Source organism: Macrotis lagotis, chromosome 2 (genome assembly GCF_037893015.1).
Source record: "Macrotis lagotis isolate mMagLag1 chromosome 2, bilby.v1.9.chrom.fasta, whole genome shotgun sequence".
NCBI classification, from domain to species: domain Eukaryota; kingdom Metazoa; phylum Chordata; class Mammalia; order Peramelemorphia; family Peramelidae; genus Macrotis; species Macrotis lagotis.
The window spans coordinates 35,771,693-35,791,598 of NC_133659.1; the positions used below are offsets into that span (position 1 = coordinate 35,771,693).

At 35.0% G+C, this 19,906-nt stretch overlaps 1 protein-coding gene across 1 annotated transcript in view; it reads right to left on the reverse strand.

Moving 5' to 3' along the window:
• BTBD8 (BTB domain containing 8) overlaps positions 1–19,906 on the reverse strand; it is a 135,149-nt gene that overhangs the window by 55,859 nt on the left and 59,384 nt on the right. Inside the window, 4 exon segments of the mRNA XM_074221683.1 lie at positions 5,834–5,936; positions 6,382–6,470; positions 10,611–10,707; positions 14,915–14,995. Of these exon segments, the coding sequence (XP_074077784.1) occupies positions 5,834–5,936; positions 6,382–6,470; positions 10,611–10,707; positions 14,915–14,995 (370 nt within the window).

Here is a 19,906-nt window from a genome sequence, read left to right on the forward strand (position 1 = left end):
TTAGCAAATTTCTTTGCCAAAGATCACTATTCCAAGAAAAGAACTAAGTCAAATTCATAACAATTAGACCCACTCCCAAACTAGCATATGACTGAATATGAAGATAATTCCCAAGAAAAGACAATCTAAGCTATCTTAGAATCATATTAAAAATGTGCAAATCACTAATAATGAAAGAAATGCCATTTAAAGCAATTCTGAAGCTCTCTCTCATACCCATCAGATTGGCAAGTCTACCTAAAAAAGAAAGTAACGATGTTAGAGGGGCTATGAGAAAACAACCAATTGGTAGAACTGTCTAGAAAGGTATAGCCAAAAATAGTAATTTTAAATTATGGCCCCCCCAAATTACTAAGCTATTGCCATGCTCTCTGGACCGGATTTCACTACTAGGCCTTTATATCAAAGAAGCAGAAAAAGAGGGAACTGTACTATTTGTATGAAAAAAATATTTATAATAACTTTAGTAAGGCAAAGATTTGGAAATTAAGGAGTGCCCATCAATTAGTGAATGGCTGAATAAATTACAGTATATGAATGTAATGGAATACTATGGTGCTTTGGGAAAAGAAAGATAGTTTTTTAAAGAGACTTGAGAAGATCTGCATGAACTGATGAAGAGTGAAGTGAACAGAATTGGGAAAATAACTTACACCACAGTATCAAGATTGTAAGAAATGAATTCTAAAAGACTTAAATCTGATCAACAAAATGATCAAGCACAAATTCAGAGGACAAAGAAAGAATGATGCCTCTGTCTTGAGAGAGAAATGATGGACTGGCATGCATAATAAGAAATGCATTTCTGGGTGTGAGTGCATAACTGAGCACAAATGATAAGAGGATTCCATTCTTTTCCTTCTCCACTTTTTTTCTTTCAGTGGTAGTAGCAGGATGGGAAAGGAAGACAAAAATAAATTTTTGTTAAATGAAAAAAATAATTAAAATAAGAACTGTACTTATAAATGTGAGATAGCTTTTAAAATACATGTTTTTTTAAAATGATCCTGTTATATTTATAAATGTAGAGCATGGGTCCATAGAAGCATCTGTCTGTTTCTTACTTTTCACCTCAACAGATGAGGCTCCTCCAAACCTTATAGGGAGGCAGGAATGACAGGCTCATTAACTTTTCAATACTCCAGTAGATCTGTCATCTTATCTCCAAGGGTTACAACAGAGTTGGTCCCATCACATTCATACCATCAGACTTTGTGAGACTCTGATCTATGTCCACTCATAAATCCTCCCGAGGGGATTCACCCAGTGTGTCAGTGGTCTTATTCTAGGTTTTTGGCATCAATGAGGCATTGCCTACATGACTGCTCAAACCCTTTTTCCAGTCATACAACTTTTAAACCTTATTTTTTATTTTACTTCCTGTGCTCATTTTATTGATAGTTTAAGAACAAAAACTATTCTTTTTTTACTACTCACTCTACATGTTCTGTTGGCAATTCACAACTTCAATTTCACAGAGGTTGCAATAAGTTCACTACCATATAGTATGCTTTTTAAAAATGAGGCAATAAAAATGATATTTTCTTCCAAGAAGATTCAACTGCTCTTTTTTGGTAGTACAATGTGAATTTTTTAAAAAAATTATTTAATATTCTTTCATAGTTTGAGAATTTATCCTTCAATGTCCTTATAATATCTCCAATCTAGAAGAAATTAAAGCTATCTATAGTCATATAAAAATGCTCTAAAACATTGATTAGAGAAATGAAAATTAAAACAACTCTGAGGTATCACCTTACATTAATCAGATTGGTTGATATGACTAAAAAGGAAAATGACCAATGTTGGAGGGGATAAGGGAAAAACGGAGACACTGATGCCTTGTTGGTGGAATTGTGAACTGATCCAACCTTTCCGGAGAACAATTTGTAATTCTGCCCAAAAGGCAATAAAACTGTGCATCTCCTTTGATCCACCATTGCATCTATATCGAAAGAGATCATGAAAAATGGTAAAAAAAAAAAAAAACCCCGTATTTACAAAAATATTTATAACAACTCTTCTTGCCTTGGTTTATTCCCCTGCAGGCTTCAAATTAGGCTAAAAACTGGAAATGAGATTTCCTTTTGCTCCTGAAGTCTGAGTCACACAACTGCTGACTAATTCTGAACCTGCTCCCCTTTCAGTACATTGCTCAGAGACTTTTTTCGTTCCTTACCCTGAAATGTCACTCCTGTGCACAAGTCTCTTCCTCCATCTGCTCTGGATTTGAGACTAAGAAATGAATAATGGATGATAAAGATTCCAAGTGGCACCTGTTCCCATCAAGGAATAAATCTGGTATAAATCTGGGATCCACTCTTGCCCAGGGACACAGACTGGAGCATTACATGTGGCTGTTCCTAGCCAGATCCCTTCACTAATGACTGCAGACCTATCTCATCTCTCTAAGTTATCCTGGAAAAATGAATCGCTGTGACTTTTTAGATTTTCCCAATGGGATTCAAATTGTATAGTAGAAATTTGTTTTGTTTTTGTTTTAGGGTTCACTGAATAGCTTCCTACTGCTCCACTATGTGCTCTCAACTCCTCGCAAGGAGGATAGATTATACTACAACTTGGTAGACTTCCACTTACAAAATCATGGACTTGGAGACAGCTAGTTGGTATGATAGAGCACTGGAGTCAGGAGAACCTGAGCCCAAATCTGGTCTTAGACACTTGACACTTCTAGTTGTGTGACATTGGACAAGTCACTTAATATCCTTGCCTTACCCCTCTTCCCCGCCCAAAATCCAAAACATCACAGACTCATAAAATTAAAATTACTATCTGGCCCAATATAATCCAGAATCCTATTCCATGTCCAATGAGCTCAATAACTAGTTATGTACCCTTTGTTTGAAGAAATCATAGGAAGCCCATAACTCTTCTGAGTAGCTCTAAAGCTTTTCATATATCACACCTAAATGGACATCTTTGTAGCTTTTAGCCAAGTTTCCCAGTCATGCTCTCTGAAGGCAAGCCAAACACGTCTGCTCCCATTTTGAACAAGAACTCTTGAAATAGACTCAGTCTTCACTTTTCACATTTAAATAAGTGCAGTTCCTTCAATTTTCATATGGCACGATCTCAAAGTTCTTCACCATTCTGTTTGCTCTCCCCTAGATGACTTCTAACTCATAAGTATCTTTGCTAAGTTATGCTGCCCAAACTGAACACCACAATTCCCTGGATACTAGACTTCAAAGCAAATCTAACTAGTTACATCACACCTGAGCTATAGTCTTTTTCTTTGACGTCAAGTATAAAACAGAGTCCTGTTAATCTGACCTTATTCAGTTCAGTCCAATATCCCAGCCAACAGAAATCTTTTCTAGATAATGAATCCATTATCCACTGTATGTCTCTTTCAGCTCTACATCCTCTACAAATGTTATAATTATGTCATTTAGTCCTTTATCCAAATCATTGATAAAAAAATAAAACAATTTTATGTCAAGGAAATTTGAGGCTATTTTCTATATATGAAATCTCAATATGATGAAGTTTGTCCTTCATTCTTGAAGAAAATCATCTCATGAGAGATGATGCCATAACAAGCAAGTGAACTGGATTGGAGTGAGGGGGTGCTGGGTCCAGAGGTCAGACATGAATCAGGATGACTGGAGATGGTCTTGGATGTGAGACAGTCAGGGTTAATTGATTTGTCCAAGGTCACATAGCTAGTAAGTGTCAAGGGTCTATGATCAGATTCAAAATCCCATCCTTCTGACTCCAGGGCCAATCCAACTGTCCAATATAAGACTCATGACACTGGAGTTCTACTTGATATGAAATCATGAAACCAGCCCTAGGTATAATATAGTCAGAGTTGAGATGAGAAGTGGGGATAGGGAGGAGGATTAGACAGACCCCAACAAAGATGCAGTACCTATTTAGTTGCTACTCTGGGAATCCAGAGAAGAAAACAAAAGAGCTCCCCTACCCTTTCCAAGCCCTTCAGTCCTCCAGGGACAATACAGTCTGTTGTTGGTAAGGACAAGGTACATCAGAAGGAGAAGAGAGGGTCTGGTCAGGGTGTTCATACAAGGAAGCATGTGCACTGAGCCTTGATGGTCACAGCTGGTTCAGAGGTGGACAAAAGGAAATGAAAGGCCAGGTTGAGGGAATAAACAAGTGGGTCAGTTTTGTTTTATTTTTCCTGAAACAATGCAGGAAGGGAAGGAATACAAAATGTCACTAGCTGGAGGGATAGACTGGTGCCAAATTGCTAAAGGTTTTCAATACCAATTTGAAAAGTTGGCATTTTATCTGAGAAGATTTTTGAGAAGGGAAATGATAGATTAACGCTAAGGGTTGCAATGTTGCTGCTATCAGGGAGCGGACAAACTTGAAGTATCTGGAACTGGCCCCACTGCAGAGCATCATGAGGGGGTCAATGCCTTGTCCAGGGTCACACAGTCAGTTTTCTCTCTAACCACTATGATATGCTGCCTCTAATAATAAGTGACATAATAATTATAACAACTAGTAATTGTACAGAACTTTAGGGTTTGCAAAGCACTTGACTTATTTCAGACCCATGGAAAATACTGTGAAGAATGAAATGGGGAAGGAAAAAAGTGGGAAACAAAAGACTAATAGGGAGACTGCTGAAGAAATAGTTTAAACCTGAGGTGATGTGGACATAGGACACTTGTTAGGATCTGGAATGGAGAGAACAGAAGGGAAAAGGGAAAAGATTCAAAAGATGATGACCAGACAAAATCAACCTAACAAGGAGCTGTATCTGAGGGGAGGAAAAGAAAAGAGTCTTGAATGACTCTGAAAGGCTGCACACCTGGGCAGCCGATCTGGTGAACTTAAACTGGAATGAGGAAGTAGGGAGGAGGGAAAGGTTGGGGGGGGGGTGTTGTTAGAGTAGGGGGGCAGAAAAGGAGCCCTATTGGAGACATCTTACTTTTGAGCTGAGAAGGGGAGATTCCAGGTCAGGCTGTCCAGAAAGTAGTCTGGGACATCATTGGGGGGTAGAGTTCAGTAATGACAAACAGATCCAACAGTCATCTCCCAGGGATGGTATCACAGAGTAGGGGGAAAGGAGAGATGGGAGGGTGGGTCCAGAATGGAGCTTGAGGTTGGATAAGCAGGCTAATGGGCAAGAAATTACAATATTTATTCTTTTTTTTCAATTATATTTAGGGAAAAAAATCAAGACCAGAGTATCTGGTAGATTCATGGTACATTAACTGCAATTCTGTATCTTTCTCAAAAGCAACCTTCTAGTAAATAAGTTATTACTTTAGTAATGGTCACCAACCCTGTAAAATAATGATAAATATCTATTTGTGATTATTCTGTCAAAAACATCTATAAGGAGCGGCTAGGTGGCTCAGTGAATAGAGCACCGGCCTTGGAGTCAGGAGTTATCTGGGTTCAAATGCGACCTCCGACACTTAATAATTACCTAGCCGTGTAGCCTTGGGCAAGCCACTTAAACCCATTGCCTTGAAAAAAAAATCTAAAAAAAAAATCTGTAGTACTCAATTATATATGTAATGCTCTAAGCTTTTTTCTTTTTTGAGTCAATATTCCTTAAAAAAATCAGAATCTTTTCCAGTTCTTCATATAATACAACCATATAAATTTAGTGACTAAAAATTATTTAAGGATCAGTTGATATATTTTTATATAAAAATATATTAATAATACAAAATATAGACATTATTTTAGAAGATAATATTAATAGCAAAGTGTTTTGTTTAAACTGCCTTAATTAACATGTTTAAAAGATTAAATAATTTAGCCCTACCTTTAAAAAACTGAATAATCTCAATAATAATTTTTTAAAAGTAATTCAGGATATACTTACTAAAGACTGAATCACCATGGTAAGGCAATTTTCCTGGATCTCAGGAGGTATATTTGCAAAACTCCTCTCTGACCAACACCTGGCAAAATGCTTTACAAGCCACCTATTAGAAGGTCAAATTAAGAAGAATTAAAATTATCTCCTACTATCTTTTAATGATACAAATAAGATATCAACAATTAAAACTAGATAAAATTATGACTAGAACTTATGGTTAATATTCTTAATTCATTTCATGATAGTATTAACTGAGCTATCTTTTGTAGAAAAACAGCTTTCAGCCCAACATTGGGTTTGGCCAATATAAATAGAACGAAACACAATAAACTATATTTAACAACTGTGGATGCAGTTAATTCTGTCTACCTTCAAAGTGAGGACTGAACTGGGAAATTAGTTCAATTATCCTAACCACTTGGACAATACAATTCTAAAATTATGCCTAAAAACAAAAAGAAAAAACAGATCTGAAAGTGCTATCAAAATAGGGAAATCATATAAATAGAATTGCCAAATTGATAGCATGAACAGTATTTCAGATCACTTACTTCATACAATCATCATAAAGACTTTCCACTCCCACTGAATGAGCAATAATCAGACATTCTAGTATAGCCTCCAATCTCCCTGGGACAGGCTACAACAAAAAAACAACAAAGCATTGTTCTTTATCAATTGAAAGGAATAAGCCTTCATTATATAAAGAATCAGTGAGCTAAAAAAACATATTTTTAAAAATAATTTGGTACAATTTACACATCTATAAATTTATGTGAATAAGTGCCCTCAAACAGTCTAGAATTCTTTTATAAAATCAAAACAAGTTAGAAAAAAGCCTTTGGTTTTTACAGAAGAGCATTTGACTCATTTAGATTCCAGAATGACCAACATTTTGATTGTAACTACTTTGCCTTGCCTTATTGTAATCATTTTTTTCTCTACACATTTAGCTCTGTCATGGCTAAAGTCATGAAGAATGGAAAGACCATTGGACTGGGAATGAGAAGATCTGTCTGCTGTTCTTCACTTGTAACCATGGATGGGGCACATACTTTCTGGGTCCCAATTTATTCATTTTTAAAATGAAGGAAGCAGAAGAATTGACATGTAATTACAATAATTATAAACAATGTGGTTATTAACTAAAATATATATTCTAAATGGCTATATTTATGTGTGTATGTTTGTAAATATATATGTATTATATGTATCTATCATTGAAGTTTCTGCACTAACCTAAAATAAAAACAGATAAAGAATTAAAATAGATTAGTGAACCAGAAAATCAACCAGAAACAGAGAAATTTAGGCATGATTAAAAGATAAATATCACGGGGGAAAAAAAACATGGAATCTAAAGGTCAGCATTGCAATAATATTCTGAAATATCCTCAAAATTTAAAATACGATGTTTAAGTCAAGACAGTCCTAATAAAATATTTCCAAAATAAAACTTCTGGGTGCTAACTGGTCCAAATGAATTACATAGAAGTTAATTTGCTTTATCCTTATTTTAAATTTGGAATCACAATAAGGCATAGCAGTTGTCAAATTTAAATATTTTATAGTACACAATTTACATCTAAAGTAATACGCTTGAGAATAGAGAAAACTCATCTTCAGCTGAGCACAGTCACTACCGTGAGAGCTCTTCTAACATGACCATCATTTTTTGACTCATTTTATAAAATGCCATAAGTTTGGTTTTATAATAATTCCCTCTGCTTCTGGACTGGCCTTCTGTGTCCTCAGCAAATGGAACTCCTGTTATGAAAGTGGTGCCTACTCTGCATAGCTGGATGAGGCCGTGAGATGTCAAGGGACTAACTCAATATCACATAGCTAGAGTATGTCAAAATACAACTGTAATCCAGGTTTTCTTAATTTTAAGTCTGGTTCTTTATACCACATGGCCTTTCTTAAAACAAAACAAAACTGAATTAAAGTTCATCTACTTAAATAAACAAGCTTGGAGATAACTTAAAATACCCTGTACCCTGATTAGTTTAACAGACTTGAAAATCATTTTATAGGCAATAATTGCTAAACAAATACCTAACTTACAAAGGACTACATATTTTTGAATTACCATCCCAACTCCATCATTAGAGTTCTTCTTTCCACTCTCTCCTCCATTTCCACAATGATTATATATATATATTTCATCTGTTTATTATAGTAATATAATCTACTTTGAGGAGAGCCTAACTCTTGTTTTGGAGAAAACAGACTGAAAATTGCAAAGAAAGAAAAAAATGTCCATTTTTAGAAAGTTAATCATCAGAAGTATTCTTTATCAATCCTTTTTGTCTGCTTGTGGTTAGGTTGCAGCTGTACTTCTCAATCTAGAAAGAAGTGGGACACAAAGGAGGGAGTGAGTCCACTAAGTCAGTTCCAAAGAGAACAAAAAAGGATAGCTCTCCTCTGTAGGTTACCAGATTGCTTTGATCTCAAGGAGATGGTAGGTACTTGAGAGAAAAAAAGCTGAATATGAATGGAAGTTTGTGACCAATAGATAAGGGGTCTTACAGGCCAAAATGCAAGGGAAGGCTGAATGGAATAGGGACAGAGGAGCATGCAAAGGTAAATGAGGAGCTGAGGGATGTTGGAGAAGTCAAAGGGGAGGGGAGTTTTTACCTAGCGACAAATTCTCAGATTTCTAATCACAGCCACGAGAAGAAAGGGCTTACTATCCTCAGATCATAGAAAAATAGCTTGAGTTGTTGTCGTCATTATCATCATCATCATCTTCATCCTCATCAACATTACTACCTTAGTCTGACTAGGTCTAGTAGTAAAAGGCCTGTTGGTTGGGCCTTTGCTGGTTAGGGATCAGTGGGATTTTTCATTGACCACAGCCCATGCCCCAGGACTGACAGTGTGTGGAAGAGGGGAAGCTTCTTGCCCTGGGCAAGTCTGAGGGCATGGCAAACAGAGATCTGCATTTTGGACCCACACTGATCATGGGGAGGGAGATTTGCTCACTCTCTCTAGTCAGGAGGGAAACATTCTAGCTTCCATGTTGATTTGATTTGATTGCCTTCCTAGTTCAGAGGACAGGCAGAGGGGGTCTGAGGCTTTGCTCTTGGTCCTGACTACATCTTCCAGTCCTTCTTGAAAGGTACATGTTATTTTTTTCTTGTCTAGCTGCACATTTTTATAGTCCTGAATACAGTAATTCCTATATCTAATGTTGAGCATAAGAGATATAAAGGGACTGGAGTAGCTGAGTGATTTGGGCAAGTCACTTAATCCCATTGCTTTATCAAAAAACAAATATTTCCTTTCTTTAAAAAAAAAGAGAGGAAGAGGGAGGGAGGGGGGGGAGAGAGAGAGAGAGAGAGAGAGAGAGAGAGAGAGAGAGAGAGAAAGAGAGAGAAATAAGGAATATACTTCACCTTTAACAATTCATTTTTTTTTTGGTTAAGAAAAAAAGAGATGCCTCAAGGAAAAGACAAAAAAAGTTCTATTTTAAATTATCGTGATTCAATTGCAATTTTAATTCTATTAGCAACCCATTCAAGAACAAGCTCCTTTATATAGAATTTCCTTCTGATATTGGATCAAGCTGTGATTACATTTGATCCTTCAAATCAGGAGTACGCTTTTCTCCCTTCACTCAGGAAACCAGTAACTGAATCTTAATTTTTTTGTAAAAAAGAAGAAAACCATAAAATAGATTATCAACATTCCTGGAAATTAAGGACTTAAATGGTGACAATTAAATTGTCCACCTACTTGAAATCATTCACAAATGTTTGTAATCCTTTCTTTCTTTTTTCCCTTTCTGAATCACCTTCCTTTATTTTTCAAATATTTTATTTTTTCCAATTACATGTAAAATTTTTAAAGATTCAGTTAAAAATTCTTTCCAATTACATGTAAAGACAATTTTTAACATTTTTTAATTCTTTTTTTGTAATTTTATTTACATTTAAAGCAATTGGGGTTAAGTGATTTGCCCAAGGTCACACAGCTAGGCAATTATTGTCTGAGGTCACATTTGGACTCAAGTACTCCCAACTCCAGGGTTCTATCCACTGTGCCACCTAGCTGCCCCTTAATATTTACTTTTTAAAGATTTTTGAGTTTCGAATTTTCTCCCACAAAACAGTAAGCAATCTGATATATATGTTGCCTGTTTCCAAAATGAGTTGAGAAAGGTAGGGAAAAACACAGGGGATGATAAACTATATAAAAATGGAATAGAGGTAGTTTAAAGGAATATGTAGATGCTTTCTCTGGCACTTGAAAACAATTTATCACTCAATTTTATTCTAAAATTTCTCTAAAATTTTGCTAATACAAAAAGGGAAACACACTGCTATGTAGATTTGTTTTCTGACAAATTGAAAACATATTCATTTATAAAAACAAAATTATTCCCAAAACTAAATGCAAAGGAGGAATTTATTGTACGCAAGGATCCTTAGATAAATAGAACCATGCATAACTAAAATTCCCAACCATACAATAATCAAAATGAAGAATTATTGACAGGCTTCCTATCTGCTTTTAGGCAAAAAGTTTCACATTAAATCATAGCCTAGTAAAGGCATTTCTATAAGGCCCTGAGATAATGAGGTCCAAGTACTTCACTTTATGATGGTCTAATATAATGCTTGATAAATACATAAGGCTGATTGATTTTTCAAATGGAATCAACTTTTCCTAAGTATAGGAAAGAGCTAAACATTATTTTCTCTTAAAATTCAAAATCCTCTGGGTATTTTAGCTCTATACACTGGATATAAGATTTCAGTTATACAGTACATACCTTTTGGAAGAAATTGCAGTAGTCTCTTTTAAGAATATAAAGTGTTACTTCTTTTAACCCTTCTAATCCATACATATCTGCCAGATTCAGTATTTGACTAAAGCAAAAACAGTAATGATCAAAGTCAGATAAATAGATTTTTGTAATTACACACAAAATTTTCTTTTTTTAATAAATATTTTGTTTTCCAATTATTTACAATAGTAGTTTCTACTATCATTTTTTGTAAGGTTTTGAATTTTATAATTTTCCTCCCACCCTCCTCTCCCTCCTCCCACTCCCTCACAGAAGGCAATCTGATAATCTTTACATTGTTTTCAGGCTAGATATTGATCAAAATTGAATGTGTTGGAAGAAAAATCACATCCTTGAGGAAAAAAATAAAATATTAGAGATAGCAAAATTATGACAACTTTTTTTTAAACTGAAATTAGTAGTCTTTGGTCTTTCAAACAAAATTTTCTTAAAAAAAATACAGCACATGTTACTTCCACTTCTTTTTGTTCTAAATAACAAAATTCATCTTTTATCATAGATGTCAGAAGGCAAGCATGGATGCCAACTGAATGAAGGGCTTGTGGTGCTAACTACTTGATCAGTGGAGATCAAATGGAATAAAGGAAGGCAAATCAACTCTGATCTTTTGGGCCTTTCAGGGACAAGTTATTTGTCCAGTGGAAGTAAAAGAGAATACAATGAAAAGTCAATTTATGAAATAGAAAAGCAGATCTCTCAGTAAAAAAATAACAAGTCAAATATGGGGTGCAAGTCAATGATTCTTTTACAATTGCAAATTAACTTCTCAGTGCTTAAAAATCATCTCATAGAGCTGAGAGAAGTCAAGATCATCTAGGAAATCAGAGAGAATGTCAGGGCTTTTTAACTAGAACTACCAGTTTGGTCAGTTTCTACTGTTCTTTTTTTAGGACTCAAAGAAAAAACAGAATCCATAACCATATTGTTACATAGAAAAACATGAATTTTGGGGCGGCTAGGTGGCATAGTGGGTAAAGCACTGGCCTTGGAGTCAGAAGTACCTGGGTTCACATCTGGTCTCAGACACTTAATAATTACCTAGCTGTGTGGCCTTGGGCAAGCCACTTAACCCCATTTGCCTTGCAAAAACCCCCCCTAAAAAACCCCCAAAACCCCCCATGAATTTGGACCAACTTCTTAGATTATCATTTCTATTATAACCTATCACTGAAAGTCACATTCCTCAAAATTACCTTTACTGATCATTTTTCCAGGGAGTTAAAGAAAAAGCTTTAAATTTAAGTCATAAAATCAGTTACTATAATTATAACTTTTTTATGAAAACACTTTAAATTTAAGTCATAAAATCAGTTACTATAATTATAACTTTTTTTTATGAAAATACTGAAGAGGAAACCATAAGTTTATGGGCAATTTTGTCCTGCTTTTACTTTTTGGAAGGATGGAAGAGGGTCAACAGAACCATGTCATACAGGGCAGTAATTACAAATTAGAGAAAAGTCATTATCTCCACACTCTTGTAACTGAACCTTAATTTTAAACAAATAATGTTAAATTAAATCACAAAAGGCAATAAGGCATAGCAAGTAGCTAGCTAGCTTCAGTCAGGAAGACTTGAGTTCAAGTCCTTCCTCAGATACAATCCTGGATTTGTGATATTGGGCAAATCACTTAACCTCAAAGCTGTCAAATAAAATCACAGCTCTGAACAACCTCATTTTCCATCCCAATAAAATCTCAGCCAACATCCCTATTAAATAAGAGGAAGAACATTTTAGGCCAGAGTAACCTATCATGATTTTTTGAGGACAGGTAGAGAATTGTCTGATTATTTTATTTCTTTCATTCTAAAATTATTCTTAGTATATACTCCATTATTTCAAGGACTGTGCATATAAAAGGTAGACAATGAAATACCTGACCTACTGAAGTTTACTTTGCGAATAAGAAGACAAAATACAAAGAGAAGAAAACAATTATGATAAATCCAAATGCTAAGGGGATATGCAGGGATGAAGCTATGAACTTATCACAGAATACACAGATTTGGAGCTGCAAGGGACTTGGGAGACCAGGGAGGCCAATCCTTCCTATCTGTGAATGAGTTCAATTCACTCATTCACAAGAGTGATGAAATGAGCTGGCCAGGGTCACTGAGCTGGTTCAATGCCTGAAGTGAGAATCAAACTCAAGTGTTCCTGACTCCAACCTGTTTTTCAACATTAAAATGAGTACATAACATAAACAATAGGGAGAAATGATGATCTAAAAACTTGCTGAACAGCAGGGGGATTCAAGAAAGATCTGTAGATACATTCACATTTAGTAAGATCTAAGAGAATCAAATTTTAAATCTAGGAAACAAGTGGTTTTTATGATTATTTGGCTCAGACCCTCTTTCTTACTTCCTCTATTCATTCAGTTCCTTTCTTACATTCATTCCTTTCTCTTTCATCTCCTGAAACCAGAAGTAGTCCAATCCCATTGACTTCAGAAACAATTTCCCCACAGTTTTCTTCAACCCTATTTCATTTAGTATAGCTCAGTCATGGAACTCACTCCTTTGCTCAAAACCCTTCAAAACTATCTATTACTAAAAATTCATTCTCCCTTGTTAAGTCCAGAGCTTCCATTCCCTCTTGCTATCCAAGCCTTCTCCCAGAAGTCCTTCCCTATACTCTCTAGTTCAGTCCAACCACACACTAGCCGTCTGCACTAGATGTTCCTTGAATACTTTGCTCATGTGGCTATCTCCTATATAGAATGAGATCCTTACACTCTACCTCATCCCACCCCCCGGCAATTTATTGATCTCTTTACAATCTTTCAAAGTCTATCTCCCACAGGATCCTTTGTTGATGTCCCTAATTGCTAATATCCTTTCTCTTCCACTGACTTCACATACCACTCTGCTTGTTCCTCTCAAGGATGTATATTATTTTGTATTGTTGGCTGTGTCACATTTATGTTTTGGAACCTGCAGAGTTCTCTGCAGAGTACTTAAATGTATGTTGAGTTTTAACAAAACAAAATGTTCATTTAAGTTTACAGTGGCAAACTTTCAATATTCAATCCTTCTCCCTCATGGAATTTTTTTCAATGGAATATATTAATGAAGGTAATAGAAAAATAGCAAAGGGAAAATCCATTTTAGGAGATTAAAGTTATAAATGCTTATGCTTTTATTCTTTTGGAGCTAGCTTATAAACAAAAAAATAAGCTTTCATAAAAACTGATGGAGGGGGAAACTTTATTAGCTTTCTAATAAATTAGGTTAGACAGTTTGTTGAATTGGCATTTTGCAATTTAACAAAAGCTTTACTGACATGACACTTTTAATACCTATATTACCAAATTAGTCTAATCTTTGAGAAATTTTTTTTCTGGTAAAGGTTAGATCTAAAACTCAAAACAAATATTCAATATTTCAATAAAAAATTCACTTTAAATTCAACAGTTAAAATTACATAAATGTAAAGATATTGAAAATTATCCTATCATTAATTTTCCTTATAGAAATGAAGACTTTCTAAAGCCTAATCCAGATATCTAGACCATGATTTCTTTTAAACAAACAAGAAGCACTATTTCTAGTTCTTTTAAAAGCTTACTTTGAATGTATTTTAAAAACAATAAAATTGATACAGTTTTAAAACAAAAACAGTTGGGCTGATGTTTGTTTCATTAGTCCTATAATATATAATTCATTAAGAGAGAAACAAAGATATCATGGAATACTATTGTTCTATTACAAAGCAGTAGGGATGGGAATTCAAGGAAGCCTGTAGATATTTGCATGAACGGATGCTAAGGGAGATGAGCAGAACCAGAAAAACACTGTACACCCTAACAGCAACATGGGGGGTGATGATCAACCCTGATGGACTTGCTCATCCCTTCAGTGCAAAAAACAGGGACAATTTTGAGCTATCTGCAATGGAGAACACCATCTGTATCCAGAGAAAGAATTATGGACTTTGAACAAAGACCAAAGACTATTGCTGTCAAATTAGAAAAAAAAGCATTATATTATAAAAAGCATTATATTACTATCTCATACTTTATGTTTCTTCCTTAAGGATATGATTTCTTCGTCATCACATTCAACTGAGATCAATGTATAACATGTAACCAATGTAAACACGAATAGAATGCCTTCTGTGGGGGGTAGGGGGAGGGAAGCAAGAATGGGGGAAAGATTGTAAAACTCAAAATAAATAAAATCTTTCTTAAAAAAAGAGAAAAACAAAGAATCAACATAAGATTTTGTCGATTAAGAATTAAAATCTAAAATGGTGAATACATACCCTGCATTAGCTTTATCTGGAAAGCCCAGTGTTCCTCCATATATAAAATGCAACATAATATTCATTTCTATTGGTTTTACACTGAAAAATAAAAGTATATGTAAATATGAAGTTTCTATATATGTATATAGGAATAATCAATTTTCTTATATTTTATTAATATATACTTGAAGTACTGAAATAGTAACTAAATCTTTTCTTTGTATAAAATATTATACAGAAAAATTCTAGCAGTTCAGATTCCCAATTTTTTTGCAATAACTGTATATATATATATATATATAAACATTATATAATAATCACTATTGTTATACCTATATATGCAAACCACTAAACTTAAAAACCACTATTACCACGGGAGTAATAGAATGTCATAAAATGTAGCTGATCAAATCAAACAATGTTTGTTAAGCACTTCATGAGAAATGACAGTTGTTAAACTGTCATCCCTAAATCATTAAAGGAAAAAGAGGAAAGGTTTTAGGACATGGGATAGATTTTTTTTTACGACGAATTTATGGAAAATCCTATGCTGTGTAAAAGGCAAGAATACATTAACTTATACAATATGAAATAAGAAGACAATCCCTATATAAATCAAAATTCTTTTTCTGTCCTTGTTTTCCTGCTAGTATTTTTAAAATGTCAATTCCTGCATTTATAGATTAAACTGTTACTATTGACATATACATATATGTATATGTTCAATAAAAACATTTATTTAAGCATAAGTAAACACTAATTATCAAAAATAGAGGAAAAAATCTAAGAAGCAAGAAAAACCTTGGCTAGAAAGAAGATTGGTATTTTATTTTCTTTGTCCACAAATGATCCAATTTAAGGATGACATTGCAAACATAAACTATAATAATATTTGTTTGGATGAGCTGAGAAATAAAACTAATGTACAAGATGACAGAATTAGTATATAAAAATTGCTGTAGGGTCATCAATAATGTCAAATAATATGATATTTAATAGGGATATAGGAAAAGTCCTAGACTTGGAATTTAAAAAATATCAAATGCAAAGGAAAAAGACAACTCTTCTTAGAAAAAAAAGGATCTAAGGTGACTACAGTAGATGGCCAGTCAAATTTGTGTCAAATAGGTAAGCTGGCGATCAGAACAGTGAATCTTAAGTTGATTAAACAAAAGGGAATTGAGAGTCCCACTGTGTCTTGTCCTACATTGACCAGAAAGGAAGTATACTGTCCAGTTCTGGAAGCTATGCTTGTGAAAGGAAACAAGCTTCAATGGCAGAGAACATCAGAAAGAGAAGGGGTTTTAGTTAACAGCTAGTGGAACCCATGCCTGAAAAAAAAAAAAACGATCACTGCCTAACACTTTTTTTTTTTAGTTTTTTGCAAGGCAAATGAAGTTAAGTGGTTTGCCCAAAGCCACACAGCTAGGTAATTATTAAGTGTCTGAGGCCGGATTTGAACTCAGGTACTCCTGACTCCAGGGTTAGTGTTCTATCCACTGCGCCAGCTAGCTGCCCCTGAATAACACTTGACTTATTATCTATGTCTTCTATCCCCTACCTTCAAAGGCACCTTATTCCCCTTCTCTATCATGCTGATAGGTGGTCTTTCTTGACACCATGACTAAATTTTGCTTGCAATTTCTACCCATTATTCCTGGTTCTGCAACCAAAGACCAAATAGGTTATCCATATGGCAGCCTTTTACAGACTTTCAAAGACTAATATTACTGCTGCTCTCAAGTCTTTTTTCCAGTCTATATTTCTCCACTTCCTTCAATTCCTTCATTCAAGTCTCTTTGTCATCTTGGTCACCTTCTGTCTGTTCTTCAGCTGAATCAGTATCAAATTGTATTTTCCTCCATTGTAGTTAATCCTTGGCCCTTCAGTGTCTAATGGGTGTGAGATAGACAGCCTGTTTTCTTTTTTCCTATCCTTTAAATATGCTCAAAGGGCTTTCAGAGGTTAAAGGGTCTAAAGTTCAAGACATATAATAGCTATCACAATAGCTAGCTCTTGTCAATATAGTGCTTTCTGGTTTGCGGAGTGCTTTTCTTTATCCCATATGAGAATGTCAAAGGAAGTAGGGATATTGAGAAAAGAAGAATGAAGAAGAAAAACTGATAGTTTTCTTTAAGTACCTGGAGAACTGTCATTTGGAGGAGAAAGAGTGTTGTTTTATTTGGCTTCAGAGGGTGAACCTTAGAGAAATGCATAAAAGTTTCAGAAAAGTAGATTTAGGGTTTGAGAGGAAGAAAAGCTTCTAACAATTAAAGTGGTCCAGAGGTGGCCCTTCAGGCTAAGCTAGATGAGTATGTGGGATGTAAAGAAGGGATTTGTGCTTAGGTATGAGGTTGAAGTTGATGATCTCTGAAGTTCTAGCCAACCTGGAGATGCTGTGACAAAATCATCTGTTTAAGGGAGAAGAATGACCTTTAGAGCTCATATAGTATAATCTCTTACTCACAGAGGAAATATAGCTTTTAAATCATCCCTCACTAATTACCCTCCAGGCACAGCTTTAAAATGTTCAGCAAAGGGGAGATCACAATCCTGTGGGAGGCAGTTCTATTAATTAGAAAGTCCCACCATATGTAGAGCTAAAATTTGTGTCTTTGTAACTTTTCTCCATTGGCTCTAATGTGTTGTGTTGTGAGGGAACAAAGAACACTAGGTCTTGGTCATCAAATCCCCAGTTTTGGTCTTCCCTTCTTTAGTCTGAACAAACAGTTCTTTTAAAGTACACGACTTCTAGGTTCTTCAGTCTCCTACTCATCCTCCTCTGTACACATCACAGTTTGCCAAGACCCTTCTTAAAGTGTAGAACTGAACTGGAGATGAGATCAATGGAAAACAGTACAACTCTTCTTTGCTGTCACTGCAAAGGTAGGAAATCATGGTTATGTAATATTCCATGGAGTATCAGATGGGGTAAGTGGGTTTTGTATAATTCTTTTTTTCTATTCACAAGAGAAGCATTGTAGAAGGGGAGGATGGTAAAGAAAATCCAGATGGAAAGTGAAAATAAAAGAAATTAATAAAATTAGCAAAGAATAAAATAAACATTCATGTTAACAAATAGCAATGTCTAACTTACTGGATACCATATTCACTTATCCATTAAATATTTACATACATGACAAGTATATAATGATGTTTAAGATTCAAGTCTGTGGCCTTAAGAAATTTATAATTTGATTGGAAAAACAAAAGTTGACATTTATGTAGAGATTTCAGTTTTAAAGAGTACTTTATATTCATTATCTCATTTGATCCTCACAAAGTGCTAAATAAGTAGTACAAGTACTATCCAAATTTTATAGAAGAGGAAATTGAGGCTCAGTGATGTTAAGAAAGTTGACCATAGGGCGGGAGTCAGGAGTACCTAAGTTCAAATCCAGCCTCAGACACTTAATTAAAAAAAAAAAGTTCACCATGAATTAAATTTTAAACTAAGTTTTTCCTTTCTTCATACCCAATACCATAAAGCATTTTAAAGCTGATGTATACAGTCATTGTACAAAGAGAAGCTGGGTCACAGGTAGAATCATGAATTGAGGCAAGTTTAGTCTAAGGATAGACTAAAACCTAGGTTCTGAAACAAACAAGTCAAAGCTCTGATGCTTTGACCAATACTTCATAGGAATGAGGGTTTTTAATTACAGAGATTGTCTAAGGCTTGGAGGTTTGGGGTTGAGGGGTAGAAAAGACAGCCCTTTTTCAGTCTTAAAAAGTCCAAGACTTATCAATACAAATTGGATTCTCACTGGCAGAAGCTAAGTGCTCATATATCATGTAAGTATCTGTACACCTAGGAGGGTAGAGTGCCAGACCTAGATTTAGGAAGACCTGAGTTTCAATCTTTCCATTGTTTCTTCAACTGTACATTGTAAAATAGCACCCCCACCCCCTTTCCCAGGGTTGTTGTAAGGATGAGATATTTATTTTTAAAATTTTTTTCTATTTAATTTTTAAAAAAATTTTTCCTGATTATGTAAAAACAAGCTTTTAAAAATTTGAGTTCCAAATTTTCCTCCCTTTCCTCTTACCTGAAACCCATTTATTGAGAAAGAAAGTTATCTGATAAAGGTAGAAATATACAGCCATGAAAAATATTATCACAACAATCATGTGTTAAGAGTAAACATAACCTCCCCCAAGAAAAAAATAAATTTCAAGAAAAATACAGTTTTAAAAAAAAGTATGCATCAATCTGTATTCCAGTACTGTCAGCTCTGTCTTGGGTCATAGCACTACTAAGAAAAGTTAAGTTATTCACAACTGATCAGGATGAGATATTTATAAAGTATTCCATTCTGCCGTATATTTTGAAATGGTTTGGTCTTCCTGGGGAGTAATCAGGTTCCCCAGTAACTGAGCTGAGATGTTGCCCTTGGTTAAATCTTTCTTCTGGAGGGCCCCCCCATACCCATCCCAGCATGGCAGGGATTGTTCTACAATTTGAGATAGGTCCTTTAAGCCCTCAGAGACTAACTTCCTCCTTTCTAAAATGAGATAACTGGCCTGGAAGGTTTCTGTATAAAGACTGATGATATAGTTTTAATATTGGACCCGGAGTCAGGAAGACCCAAGTCTAAATCCAGCCTTATATACTTTCTAGTTGTAGGAGCTAGACAATCCACTTAGACTGTCTGGCTCAGTTACCTCAAATGTAATTTAGGATAATTATACCCTTCCCTGATAGAATTGTTGCAAAGCTCTGCACAGTACCTGTGTAGGTTGTGTAGTAGGTGCTTATTTCCAAACTTAACATCTAAATATTATAAGTAAGGTCAACTGAAAGAGAACTCAGAAAAACCTGGCACTTATGGAAATCACTGAGGACTCTCAAGGATGTTTTCAGGAGAGAAGGATTAAGAGTCAAAAAAAAGGGGGGCCTCTAGATGATGTGGTGGATAGAGAACTGGCCCTGGAGTCAGGAGGATCTGAGTTCAAATCCAGCTTCAGACATTTAATAATTACCTAGCTGTACCTTGGGCAAGTCACTTA